Consider the following 12,776-nt stretch of genomic DNA (forward strand, 5'->3'; position numbering starts at 1 on the left):
TGGGATCGAGTCCCACATCCGGCTCTTCCGCTATGAGCCTGCTTCTTCCTCTCCCACTCCCCCTGCTTGTGTTCCCTCTCTCGCTGGCTGTCTCTATCTCTGTCAAATAAATAAATAAAATCTTAAAAAAAAAAAAAAAGAAGTTGACTGGCTCTTGGGATGCATGGGCAGTTCAGTCGGTTAAGTGTCAAACTCTCAATTTCAGCTCAGGTCATGATCTCAAGGTCATGGGATCAAGCCCAGAGTTGGGCTCTGTGCTAGGCATGGAGCTTGCTTGAGATTCTCTCTCACCCTCTCCCTCTGCCCCTCCCTGCCCTTTAAAAAAAAAAGTTGGCTGGCTCTTTACAGAAATGATGGAACCAAGGACAATGGAATGACATCACCAAAGTGCCAAAATAAAATACTTGCTAGCTTCAAATTTACCCGCTGGAGAATTGAAATGAGCTCAACATGATTCCTCACAAAAAGGAAGCAGGTCCCACTGGAGGATGACTGACCCCCCTGGGCGATGACCAAGAGAAGAGAAGGGTGTTCCTCACGGTAGAATGGTGCCTAATGAGCGTTAAAGAAACAATGGATGGAAAATCACTGTTTTTCAACCATGATACAAATAAGTGATGAGACAAAATTCACCAATGAATGATGATAAAACCAGCAGGTGAAAGTTTGATGTGGAACAGGATATTTAATAATTTCAAAGTATTACCCTGAGGTTGCTAATTAATTACAGTAACTTCACAGTGGAGAAACTCAGCAGATATCACCTCAACCAAATGATCAAAATTAACGTCACAGTAGGACAAACGGACCTCATATACCTCTGGATAAGACATGACAGGACTGAAAAGGGTATAACAGCTGCATTATATTCCCACTGAAAATACACAATACGTAACCTACTGACGAAGAAGTATCAAACCTAAATGGAAGGAAAGTCTACAAAAATATCCGGCCCATACTCTTCAAAAATGTCAAAGTCCTGTAAGACCAAGAAAGACTGAGGATTGTTCTAGAAGAGAGTTGAGGGCCATAGCAGGCATATGCAATTCATTTAGGTAGACAAGACACAGTTGGGACAACTGGTGACATCTGAATATGGACCGTGGATTAGATCATCACAGTCTGTCAAAGGGGAGTGTCTCTGATCATAGGACACTGAAGTATTTAGGGGTTTAGGGGGGAAAGGATAGGACTTCTGCAATTTACTAATGAATGGCTAAGAGAAAAATAAGCAGAGAGGGAGGGAGAACACGAATGATAAAGCAAAAGTGTCAACATACATTACAAACATTCTACAATGAGAACATAAAAAAAAAAAGAAAATGAAATAAAGAGGTGTTTGGATCCAACAACAGCTAAGAGTTTATTAGTAGCAGACTCACACTAAAAACACACCTAGAAGAGGAAATTTCAGGCAGCAGGAACATGGTTTTGGGTGGAAATACAAGAAAGGAGGAAGGAGTGGGGATCCCTGGGGAAGGTAAACAGGTGGTAACTCTAAAACACTAACTGCTGAAAACAAAAATAACGTCTCATGGGGCTGAGAAACATTTAGAATTCAGATACATGACGACACCTCCACGAAAGCTGGGAGGAACATGAATACAGTCAAAGTTGTAAGGTCTTGCATCATCTAGGAAGTAGTAAAAGTACTAATTTACAATGGGCTCTCAGAAGTCAGAGTGCACGCTGTAATCCCTAAGGTAACTACCTAATTTGTAGGAAGAATGTGTAATTCACAGACCCACCAAGGGGCCGGGAAGTAGAATAGAAAAAGAGAAATACCGATCAATTCAAAAGAAGGCAAGAAAAGACGAAAAAGAAGAAATGGAAGTAACAAATAGAAAATAAACAGAAAGATGAAGGCTTTAAATCTAAGCAGCTCAGTTACTGCATTAAATGTAAACGGGCTATATACACACATCAAAAAGCAGAGACTGTTAGATCAGACTAGCTCTAAAAACTCTTGTCTCAGGTAACATTTTATCTTATATCTACTTCGAATAAGAGAATACAAAAAAGTTGAAAGTAACACAGGAGAGAATGAAATTTGCCACATACAACATTGACTCTTCCTCCCAAAAAGTTGGGCTGCTCTAACAGCAGACAAAGTACACTTTAAAGCAAGAAGACTTGCCACAGACAAAAAGAAACCCTTCGTAACAGGGTCAAAGCAACAGGAATATCTAGTAATGCTCCAAACCGGTAGTTCTGAAACCTGGGAAACTGGTTTATTTGTGACCTTCAAAAGCTGGTGAGGAAGGCCCAGGTCTGTGCTCACTGAATTAGAGCCCCAGGTGCCTCCAGGGCTGGCGCCCGGAGGGCCGCTTTGACAGCTGTGTTCAGCCCTCCAGGCCAGCTGCCTAGGACTCCGTGGCCTCCCGCTTCTAAAGGGCTGTGGGGTGGAAAACGCATCTGACCCAAGGCCCCCAAAGGGCAGCCAACGTGCTAGGTGGAGGCAGATCAGCTCCCGCCACCTGGCTACGGAACGGTGGGCAATGGGAGCCAAGGCAGGCTGGCCCTCCACAGCCCAGCGGCCCCAGGATGGCTGGACATCCCCAAATCCGCCCCACGTGGGGCTCCAGTACCATGCTGGGTGAGTGCTGACAGAATCGGGTCAAAGCCAGGGGGTCCAGATGGGGCACAGGGAGAAGGGGCCATAGAGTGTTGCAGGGTCACAGGGTGGACAGGGAAGAGAGAGTCCGCAGGAAGAGCATGAAGGGGCAGGGCGGGTGGGAACACGGTGTGCCCCTCCCATCTCCCCAGGGTGTAAGTGAGGCGGGTGAGGACTCCTGGACCCTACTCACGTCCTGCGGTTTCTCCGCCTGCGCAAAGGGCTTGGGTACACGCAAGTCACGTGAAGAGTGTGTATAAAACACACCCCCTGCCGTGGCCACAGAGGGCCACAGAGCGGGACTGAGCGCAGATACGGTGTCAAACGGGCCTAGATCCAGCTCCAACCAGGGCAGCTCGGGTCTGTGGCTCAGAGGGTGTGGGCACGGTGCTGGGGCAGGCCACACTGAGGTGCCAGCCTGCCCAAACCCGGCCCGAGCTGAGCCAGGCCGCGTCTTAGGCCGCACTTACCCGTCCGTTGGCCTCGCCCTTCCACCAGCCCTGGTCCCCACCAATGCGACTGTAGATCTTCACCACGTCGCCTTCCCGCAGCGAGAGCTCCCGCATGTCTCGGGCGGCGAAGTTGTACCTGGCCACGGCCGTGCCAATGACACGGGGCGTGAACACTGTTGGGGGAGACGGGCAGCGTCACACAGCTGGACCCCTGGCGCCTGGCCCTCTGCCTGGAGAGGAGGGCTGCCCAGCAGAAAGGCTCTGAAGGCACAGACTATTCTCTAATTCCACCCAGACCTCCAGGCGACAGCCTCTCCGAGCCTCGCATGAAGGCACCCGGGGTGGTCTCCAGCCACACTGGGGGCCGTCACAGCCAAGTGCGATCACGGAATCAGAGCAGAGGCTGGTGTTCTGACCACAACTCCCACAGGGCCTCCCCCTGCATGCCTGGTGCAGGAGTGTCACCTAGCCAGGGGTCAGCTCCCAGCCTGCTCTCGGACGGAGCACATGGAGCCAGGGTCCTGGGGCCCAACTTCCAGATCCCCAAACCACACGGCCACCTAACTAGACCAGCTCAGCGGGGGACCCAGGAATCCTGTTGAGCAGGGGACAATGTCTGGGACAGAGGGGACACACACAGAGGCTGGGGAGGGGCTCTGACTCTGGCAGTGGAGGGCCAAGCAGTCACAGCTGACCGAGACCCCGTCTCCCTACCTCCAGGGCCCGCCCAGTAGGGCCGGCCCGATCTGCTCCCGTCTTCAACCCGAGGGTGGCCGCCCGGCTGTTTGCCGCTACCAGAGGCAAAGCTCTCAACAAGCAAGGAGGGACAGTGGCGGCCAAGCTGGGGAGTGGCCAGCGGGGTGCGCGAGTCCGAGAGGCAACAGCAATGGGGGGAGGGGGGAGCTAAGCCTGACGTCATCCTCAGCTCTACCCTGGCGGCCGGCCCTCCCTTCCCAGGCCCGGGCCCCACGGCCCCACGGCCCCACGGCCCCACGGCCCCGCGGCCCCGCCCCGCACTGGGCTGCGGGCAGCTGCGGACAGCTTGGGGCAGGGGCTGCGGGCCAGCGGGTGGCAGGCCGGGCCCCCCCACGCCCCGAGCGCCAGCGGTACCTGACCAGAAGGGAGCGGAGGAGCCCTGAGAAGCAGAGCTGAGGCCCTGAGGACTGAGAAAAGAAAAGTTGTAGGAGACGCAGGAAGCTGCAAAGAGCGAGAAAGAACGTGAAAGCAGGCCGGCGGGCCGGTGCGTTTCCAGGCGCGAGCAGGCAGAGCGCAGGGCATGGCGTCGAGGCGCCCCGGGCTTGCGAGGCGCAGCCTGGTGGCCTCTGAGTTGCCCCTCCCACCACCTTCTGGGCCTGTTCCCTGGAGAATCTGGACCACCTCCTCCTAGCTGGCTCCAGGGTCTCAGAGACTATTCATGCAAGGAGCCTGGCCTCTGGCCCAGCGCACGCGACATGCTCGCTGAAGGTCCACTGCTCCTCTCCTGCCCTGCTCTGCCCTGGCAGCTGGGGACGTGGGGTGGTGCGGCCGACAGTCGTGGGCTGGACCGCAAACACTCTAGGCTCACCCTGCCTCTAACTCCAGGTGGGCCCGTGCGGCCTAGCCCACAAACGGAGGTACCAGCTCTATCTCCCTCACAGTGAAGGCCCCCGGGGGGCTGGGGGCTGGGGGCTGGTGAGGGATCCAAGGACAGATGGCACCTGCGCTGCTCTCTCCCCATGCTGACCTCTGGGCATGGGTGCCAAGACCCGGAGCAGCCGTTGAGAGCTGGCACTCCTCGCCTGTCCTGTGGACCAACCAGGACACCCTGGCTCAGGAGGGTGCCTGTGATGGGCTGGGGAACCCGAGCCACTGCTCCTGGGGGTGGGGATTGGGAAGGGGCTCCTGGCCTCGGTCCCACAGAAAGCCTTCCTCAAGGGCAGGGAGGCAGTGAAAGCCAGGGCCATGGGAAATGGGCAGAACGGTTGTGTCCGGGTGAGCGCTGGTGTGCAGGGCCGGTGTGGGCATTACCTGGGGACCGGCTGGAGGCCCTGGAGGCTGCGCGCTCCCTGGACTTGTAGGGGTACTTGAGCGTGGTGTCCAGCTGCTTGAAGCTCTCCTTGAGTGAGTGGCACTGATAGTACTCTACCAGTTCCTGCAAGACACACGTGCTCACTGCTGCTGCCACCGCCTCCAGGCAGTCCTCCCAGGTGCTCTGGCCTCCCGCTCCCTCCTCGGTTTCACTTGGGACTTGTCCTCTCCACCCAGCACCCCACCCATGGTGGGTGGTCCGTATGTCAAAGACCTCTGAGCCAGCAGTTTCTCTCCAGCTGCTGCTCAAGGAAAATCAGGGGTGAATGCCAAGACCGGCACTTGGATGCTCGCTGCAGCTCTTTCTGATGGAGGAAAACCTGGAACCCCATGCGTCCGACAGCAAGGAAGGGCTTCCAGAAAGAACAGCAGGTGCCAGTGACCGAATGCCATGTGGCTACCGGCCGGGAGAGGGGAGGGTTGTGCCAACGGCAAAGTTTATCACGTTGAAAAAGCAGGCTAACGGTACAGTGTGGCCAACCCTGATATAAACCACACCTAAGCTATTCTTCAAGGTTGAGAGGACTCACCCTGAAACGTTAACACTGGGTTTGGGGGGGTGGGTGACTGTGGATACTTTTTACTTTGTGCTTTTCTGCGGCCACAGCGGGCCGTCTAAGGGCTCAGGTGCTCGAGTCAGATCCTCTCGGTACATGCAATGCTCGTAATTCAGAAAAGACACAACATCGCATTAGGAAGGCCTGTGCCTTTACCTGCATTCCGGCCGGGGAAGGGGGCGGCGGGGCGTGTGGGAGGTGGGCTGAAGTGATGCAGGCAGGCCTGGTGGGCCCTCCCTCACTGTCCACCCAGGTGAACCCTCTGGGGGGCAGAAGTCCCAATGCAGGGGCTGTCACGAGGCCCGAACTGTTCCATTTCCCTGGATCTTCCCCAGCAACGCAGAAGCCCCGCAGGGCTCTTGCCCTCCGTGAGCGCGGTCTGCAGACGGCGGGGTGCAGGGGGCCGCTTCCCCTTGGTCTGGCGGTGGTGGGACCCCCGGGCCCTCCCCTGACCCCTGTGGACCAGGCCACGGAGCCACAGGATCACATACCAAGAGGCTTTCAAATTTCTTGGCTTCCGTGATGTGGACCCAGCTGTCCTTCTCCACCACCTTGATGTGTTTCACCTCGTCGTTGAACCTGGGCAAAGCGTTCAGGCCACGGGATCACGACTTGGGCCAAGCACCAGCCCGCCAGGGCTGCCCCTACCATCGTCACCTCCTGAGCTTGCGCCCTCAGGTCTCCGTTCAAGTGTGACCTTATGGAAAAGCCTCCTCGCACCCCCTGCTCCCCAAATACCACTCCAGCCCCTTGCCGGCTGGTACCGAAGCCGGACAGACATCCCAAGAGAAGGAAACACGCCAACAACCGTTAGGACTATGGATGCGAAAGTTCTAAGCAAACCACTAGCAACCAAATCTCTCCCCACGTGGGTGCCTATATTAACCAAATATTTAAGGAGGACTCTACACCATGCCCAGTGGGACATTTTGGGAATGCAAGGCTGGTTTAACAACTGGAAATCAGTTACCGGAACAAACAACTGGTAAATAATCCCATGCTGGCCAGAGGCCTCTCCTGGGAGGGCCTTTGTAGACCATCCACGGCTTCTCCCATATTTAAAGTCAGTGGGGGGTGCTCACCCCACCCCCAGCTCCTGGGCCGCCCTCACCCCCACGGGGGAGCCTGCAGGCCAGGCACTCAGAAGGTGCCGCGTGAACTATCAGGCGAGTGCCGTCGCTGCCACTTCCCAGCCTGCTGCCCGCACCACGGACCTGCCCCACGGCCTGCACTCCACTGTCACACCTCATGACGCTCCCTGGGCCCACGGCAGGTGTGCAGGAACCTCTGCTGGGGAGCAGGTCCTGCTCACCAGGGACCCGGGCCACGTCCCGCTCCCACACTGGACACTGGTCCCTTCCGACGCTGTTCTCCTTTGCTCTCGGTGCTTTAGAGCCAGTGGGCTTGTTTTAGGCTCTAAGCATCTGTGGGATTCTGACCTCCAGCAGACCAGAGGCCTTCCCCGGACAGGGGCGGCAGTTGAGAGCAGACCAGACCAGACCTTGGGGGTCATCACAGCCGACAGCCCCTCTACTCACTGGCCCGTCGGCTGCCAGGGGCCTGACCCAGGATCTCCAGGGGCATCCTATGCCGACGGTGACCAGCCACCAGCCAGACTCCTTCTTTAGAAGGGGTGGTGGCAGACGCACGACGGAGCAGCTTCTGGGCAGGAGGACACCCAGACCAAAGGCCACTGGCTGAAGCCACAAGGCCATAGCGGTGTGACCTTCCCATTCTCTCCAAAGCCCACTAGCGGGGCTGCTGGCCTCTAACCTCTTACGGTATCCCTGCCCTGCTCTGGCACCTGAGCTTGTGTGGCTCCCGCAACCTGAAAAACATGGGACCAAGCCTACCCTGTGGTTTTGGGCAGGGCGTTCACATGTGTCCCGGGCCAGCTACGCTGTGTAGACCCACTGACACCCTTTCATCTCACAAGTGTCCTGCTTCGGGCAATGAAGTCCATGGCCACCCCCACCCACGAAGGACATGGCTCGTGATTCCGAGCGGCACTGGGGGAGAGGTGTCCCCGACCCCCCAGCCAGCACGTACTTGATGCTTATGGCAAAGCGCTCTGCCTCGGCCGTCCGCTCCCTGATTAGGTAGGTCCCGCTGGCGTGCGATTTGAGCAGGTTGTCGGTCTGCTGTCTCTCCATGTTGCCTGCAAACCTAGCAGGTGGGACGAGGCCGGAGGTTAACATTGGCGCCCCCTGGAGGACACCCAGGCCTCTGCAACAGCGCTATGGGCTTCACAAGCTTGGGGAGGAAGGCCGCGCCCCTGCAGGAGGGGCACGCATGGGGTGACACCGTCCTGGGGAGGAATAAGGCCCCTGGACCTCAGCCCGGCGCCCGGGGGCTTTCTACAGAGCCTGGTCCGCAAGAGGGGCCCCGTGCAATGCGAGCGTTAGAGCAAATTTCTAAGTTTTCACTGTCGATAAAGCAAGTCATAAACAAACACTCGTGGAGTTTTTACTTCTGTTGCACACACGGGAGTCCACAGACATCTCCGTTAAACGGGATTTGGACAGATGGACGGACTGCTGCCTCACTGACGGGAAGCCCACCCTGGAGACAGCCAGGCAAGCTCCGCGGCCACCCCCCAAACCCTTACCACCTGCACCGCCCACAAGGCCGACCGGGGACTTCGGGAAACAAGGTGCAACGGCGATAGAACCGACATTAGGAAACAGAGGTTTTCTCTGTCCATCAAATGAAAATCACGGGCCAGTCCTGCACTTCGACCCTGGACATGAGTGTGGGGGGCACGGCACCAGGTGGACGGGCCTGCAGCATCTCAGGCTTGGAGGGGGCGGCCAAGCCCAGGGGCGGAGGAAGCCAGGACCCCGTGGGTGTGGGTGTCACACCGCTGGGCACAGGGTGAGCCCCCCGATGAAAACCCCGAGGCCAGATGCATTCTGGTAGGAGCACAGGGAGCCCACCACAGGGCACGGAGCACAGGGAGCCACGGCCACCACGGCCGGTCCTTCCTCGAGGTGGCCGGGTGACCAGCAGACAGAGCAGTAAAAGCTGGTCCCCCGAGCCGACCTGTATCTGTGACTCATCCCTAGAACGTCCACCTTCTCACGCTCCCGGTCATCCCAGCAGCACCACGGTTCTCAGCCAGCCGCTCCGTGAGGACACGTGTGATTACACATTTGGCCTGAAATACCCCACTTGCCTATCTTTTCTATGATGAAGCTCACGTAAAGAAAGGCGCTCCGTTCTTCCAGATGATAACCTGATGATCTGTTTTCGCGATGGGCAAAACCTGCCTCGGGGTGGAGAAGAGCCCCCAGCTCCCAGAGACACAGGGCCAGCCGGGGCTCAGCCACCCTGGGCACAAGCAGGAGGCAGCCCCCCCCCCCTCGCCTGCTCACGGGCTCGCAGGGCCCCGCCCCGGCCTCACTCACCAGGGGTAGGCGGTGTAGTCGATCTCCCGGGATGGCGGCCTGCCGATGGGCGGCTGGAGGAGAGAACATTCGGGTTAACATCGCCCAAGGCGCTGTCCCGAGTGGGGCCAGAGGGGGCCTGTGATCAGCGACCTGACCCTCGGGCCCGGCACCGGCTACTGCGGTGTCTGGGGACTTAGTCCCGGAGCCACTGGACCGGGCGGTCCCTCAGGGCAGCGGCTGGGACTCGCCGCCTCTGAGGACATGCTCAGTGGGTTTCACTGAACACGTAGGGCGCGTATCCCCAGGGAGGGGTGACCGAAGGCTGCAGGAATGTCCCAGCAGTGACGGGAGCACATCCTACAGCTAGAGTTCTTTGCTACAGACGGGCTCACGGCCCCGAGGGCAGGTGTCCTTTGGGTGGCAGTGGCCTGTCCTCCAGGTGGCGGGCCACACACTGGCCGGGCAGCCTCGAGACCCCACGCCACGCCCTCACCAGCCAGAGCCCCCACCCTGGCCTCCCCCCGCTGTGCCATGGGCTGGGCAAGGCCTCAGGGACTACCTACCCCTACCACCCCATTCACATATAGATGGGGAAACTGAGGCCCAGGGCACAGATGGGACCTGCCCCAGGCCACCAGTGAGTTAGAGATGTTCTTCCTTCTCTGCTGCCTGGCCCCCTTGATGCTGGCAGATGGACCCGCCGCCTGCTCCCTCTGCAGAAATTTCCCTCTGGCACTTTGAAATGCCTTTTTTAGGGGGTGGGTGGAGGTAATTATATTATTCACGAGGGACTGCTTGATGCCTTTTGTAACAGAGAAAGATTTGCTCCATGCTACTCAGATGAAAAGACTTTCTTCCAAACACCCTAAAGTCTAGCTCTGAATTCTAATGTTCGGGGGAGTCCTCTCCTCCCTGGGGCTGTGTAAGAGCCCCAGACGACTTAGAGAGTCCCTAAAATTTGGAGGAAGGTAACATTTTTGATCTTCCATCCATTACAACTGCCGCAAAAATGCCCACTTTGTGTTTCTAAAACCACGAGAGACGCAGCACCCACCTGGCTGAGCCCTTCAGATGGGAAGGCACCCCCTGCCCCTCGTCCCCCTGGCCCCCAGTTCTGGGGCCAGCTCACAATGGCCACTTAGCAAGGACGTCCTGAACAAGCCCAGATGCCCCGAGTGAGAAGACAGCCCTCAGGACCCCCAGCCTCCGAGCCACTGCGTTCCAGAAGCTTCTATGGAAAGTGCTCACCCTTCCGTCCACGGGGCAGGGCTTCACAGACGAGCTAGGAAAGTAGCCTGACTTCCTGGTTTGCACCAGCCGACCCTGGAAGGAGAGAGATGATGGGGGCCGGGACTGGCCGGTGGGAGTGGGTGCAGCGGGCCCTTCCATGCGGCTCAGCTTATGCTAAGGATGGGGTGAGGGCAGGTCCTAAGAAGAGCGTGTGTCGGCACCACTCCCTGCTGTAGCCTCAGCTGACCTCATGACCGCTGGGTAGTAAGGCGGGTGTGGCATCCCCACTTTATAGATGAGAACACTGAGGCCCAGAGAAGTAGCTGAGAGACTTGCTCAGAGCTGGGGTTAGAGCCCCGGCCCCAGCTGCTCTCCAGTCCTCGCACCTACAGGGCGCTTCTCGAATGGAAGGGGAGTTCGGACCGGGGGATCTGATAGGAGCCTGGGAGGGTCGGCAGGGGCCGGGGCTCAGCCTCTGCTCTTCCCATCCCTTCCCAAAGTCCCCCCTGCAGCTCCTCCTCGGCCTCCCCCCTCTTATGCTGGTAAAGCCTCTCTGCAAGGCCACCCAGCACTGTGGCTCTGGGGACACCTGGGCCGGGGTCCTGGGCAGAGACAGAGACTTGACACTGCGGACACCCTTGTGCACCTTCCTGATCTCCAGTTGCGTGAAGGCACGGTCTAGCACGATAAGTTCCTCAGTAAGTACAGAGGAAAAAGACCATCACCAAACAACGTGATGGCAGTAACAGTCACGGGAACATCAGCATTCCCTCTAAGCAGGTCTCGGTCACCCCGGGTCGGCCAGGCTGGGCCGAGTGCTCCGAGCTCCCGTGGCACCATGCTGACCCCTGTGGGTGTCGGGTGCCCAGGGGCAGGCAGGTGGGAGCATGCGGGCTCCACCTTTGGGGACCTGTTCACAGAGCAGTTCCATCCTCAGAACCGTAACCATCTGGGACACTGTCCGTGTCCACGTCTGTCTCTGCTCCCCCATGTGGCACTTCCTGGGGGGAAGGTGGTGGGTCTCAGCCATGGTGTGCCCCCCCGCCCGGGGCCAGCACGACGCCTGACTGCCCCCTCAGAGAGTGGGCCTGTGCGGGGCAGGTAGGCAGGAGGGGGGCACAGCGTGGCCGAGGCAGAGCCTGGGGGAGGGCATATAGGAGGCACACGGGAGGGGACGCTGCACTTGTCCCGTGAAAGCAGGGCTGGGGACTCCCAGAATTCCTGCCTTGGATGGAACTGGGGTCTTGCCGACAGCCTGCCTCCCTCCACCGGGGATGGTCCCTGACCCCCAGCCCTGCCCCTCCGGGCCCCAGGACCCACCTCCCACCACTGAGTCTCGGGGTCGCCTCGCAGCAGCTCGATCACATCGCCCGTCTGGAAGGTCAGCACTGGCTTCCCGGGGGGAGCTGGGTTGCCATGGTAATTCTGCACGGCCACCATCTTGGGACCTGCGGGTACAGGGCGGGGGGGGCTCCTCGCTCAGTGGCTTGGTCCTGGCCGGCAGCCCGCCCGCCGCTGACCTCGGCCCCCCGGGCTCCTGGGTGAGGGACCCTAAGTTCTTCCTGTGAGACTCCAGGTCCCGTTGTTAAGTGTCACGAGTAAACCGTGTGACTAATGGATTCAGGGGCTCATCACGGCAGCAGCCGCTTACTTTAAGGGGCATTTCCCGTGTTTTCCTCCGGACCCCGTTCCAATCTGTGACTGAGAGCCCATGTGTGGAGAAGGACACGGGGTACCCCTCAAGGCGGAGATGGGGGACCAGGGGCGAGCGAAGCCCAGGGGCTGGCTAAGGACACACACAGCTGGTTGGGGTGGCTCTGGGGCTGAAGTGGGAGTCCCGGCTGGGCGCCCCAGGCATCTGCAGGGCGCTCGTGGCCTGAGTCTCGCTCTGACACCGCCGTCCCGTGTGGGCCCGTCTGCAGGCCTGGCCCGGACACGCATGTCCCTTGGGCACAGCGTGGCTCTGGTTTTGCTCCTTGACCATCAGGCCATAGTGACCCAGCACAGCTCAGACTGCATGGCTTGGCTCGTGACGCCTTCCTCCCTCAACAGTTAAAAGCCACGTTCCAGCCACGTGGTGCAAAAACAGGGGGCACAAGGACATGGGGAGAATGGCAAAGTGACAGAAGTGGCTCTCTGAGACCCACCCCACCGAGGGGGGCTCCGGCGGCAGCCTTCCCTCCTGGAAGGACCCTGACCCTCTGCACGCTGGGCCCTGCCCCCCCGGGGACATGTCCGTAGAGGGAGCACGCTGCCTAGGAGCCTGGAGCCCAGAAGGCCTGGTGAGGCTGGGCGGTCACAGTGGCCCAGGCCCGGCCCCCAGAGTGACCGCAGACCTGGACAGCAGCTGAGAGGGCCTGAGCCCCCGACTCACCCGGTCCTGCTCCAGAGGCATCCTGTGAGGGCAAGGACAAAGCAGTGATCAGGGAGGGCTGCCCAGGCATTCACACTCCCTGCCCTCCACCCC

General features: G+C 58.9%; 1 protein-coding gene across 1 annotated transcript in view; it reads right to left on the reverse strand.

The window, feature by feature from the left end:
- The window catches only part of VAV2 (vav guanine nucleotide exchange factor 2), a 175,343-nt gene that overhangs the window by 2,356 nt on the left and 160,211 nt on the right, over positions 1 to 12,776 (reverse strand). The window contains exons 19-26 of the mRNA XM_040632153.1: positions 12,684 to 12,705; positions 11,630 to 11,757; positions 10,328 to 10,402; positions 9,098 to 9,150; positions 7,740 to 7,856; positions 6,182 to 6,269; positions 5,074 to 5,197; positions 3,085 to 3,239 (exon numbers count right to left, since the gene is read on the reverse strand). Coding sequence (XP_040488087.1) covers positions 3,085 to 3,239; positions 5,074 to 5,197; positions 6,182 to 6,269; positions 7,740 to 7,856; positions 9,098 to 9,150; positions 10,328 to 10,402; positions 11,630 to 11,757; positions 12,684 to 12,705 — 762 coding nt within the window. The remainder of the gene's footprint in view (positions 1 to 3,084; positions 3,240 to 5,073; positions 5,198 to 6,181; positions 6,270 to 7,739; positions 7,857 to 9,097; positions 9,151 to 10,327; positions 10,403 to 11,629; positions 11,758 to 12,683; positions 12,706 to 12,776) is intronic.

The sequence above is a fragment of the Ursus maritimus genome, unplaced genomic scaffold (genome assembly GCF_017311325.1).
Source record: "Ursus maritimus isolate PB19 unplaced genomic scaffold, ASM1731132v1 scaffold_17, whole genome shotgun sequence".
Lineage (NCBI taxonomy): Eukaryota > Metazoa > Chordata > Mammalia > Carnivora > Ursidae > Ursus > Ursus maritimus.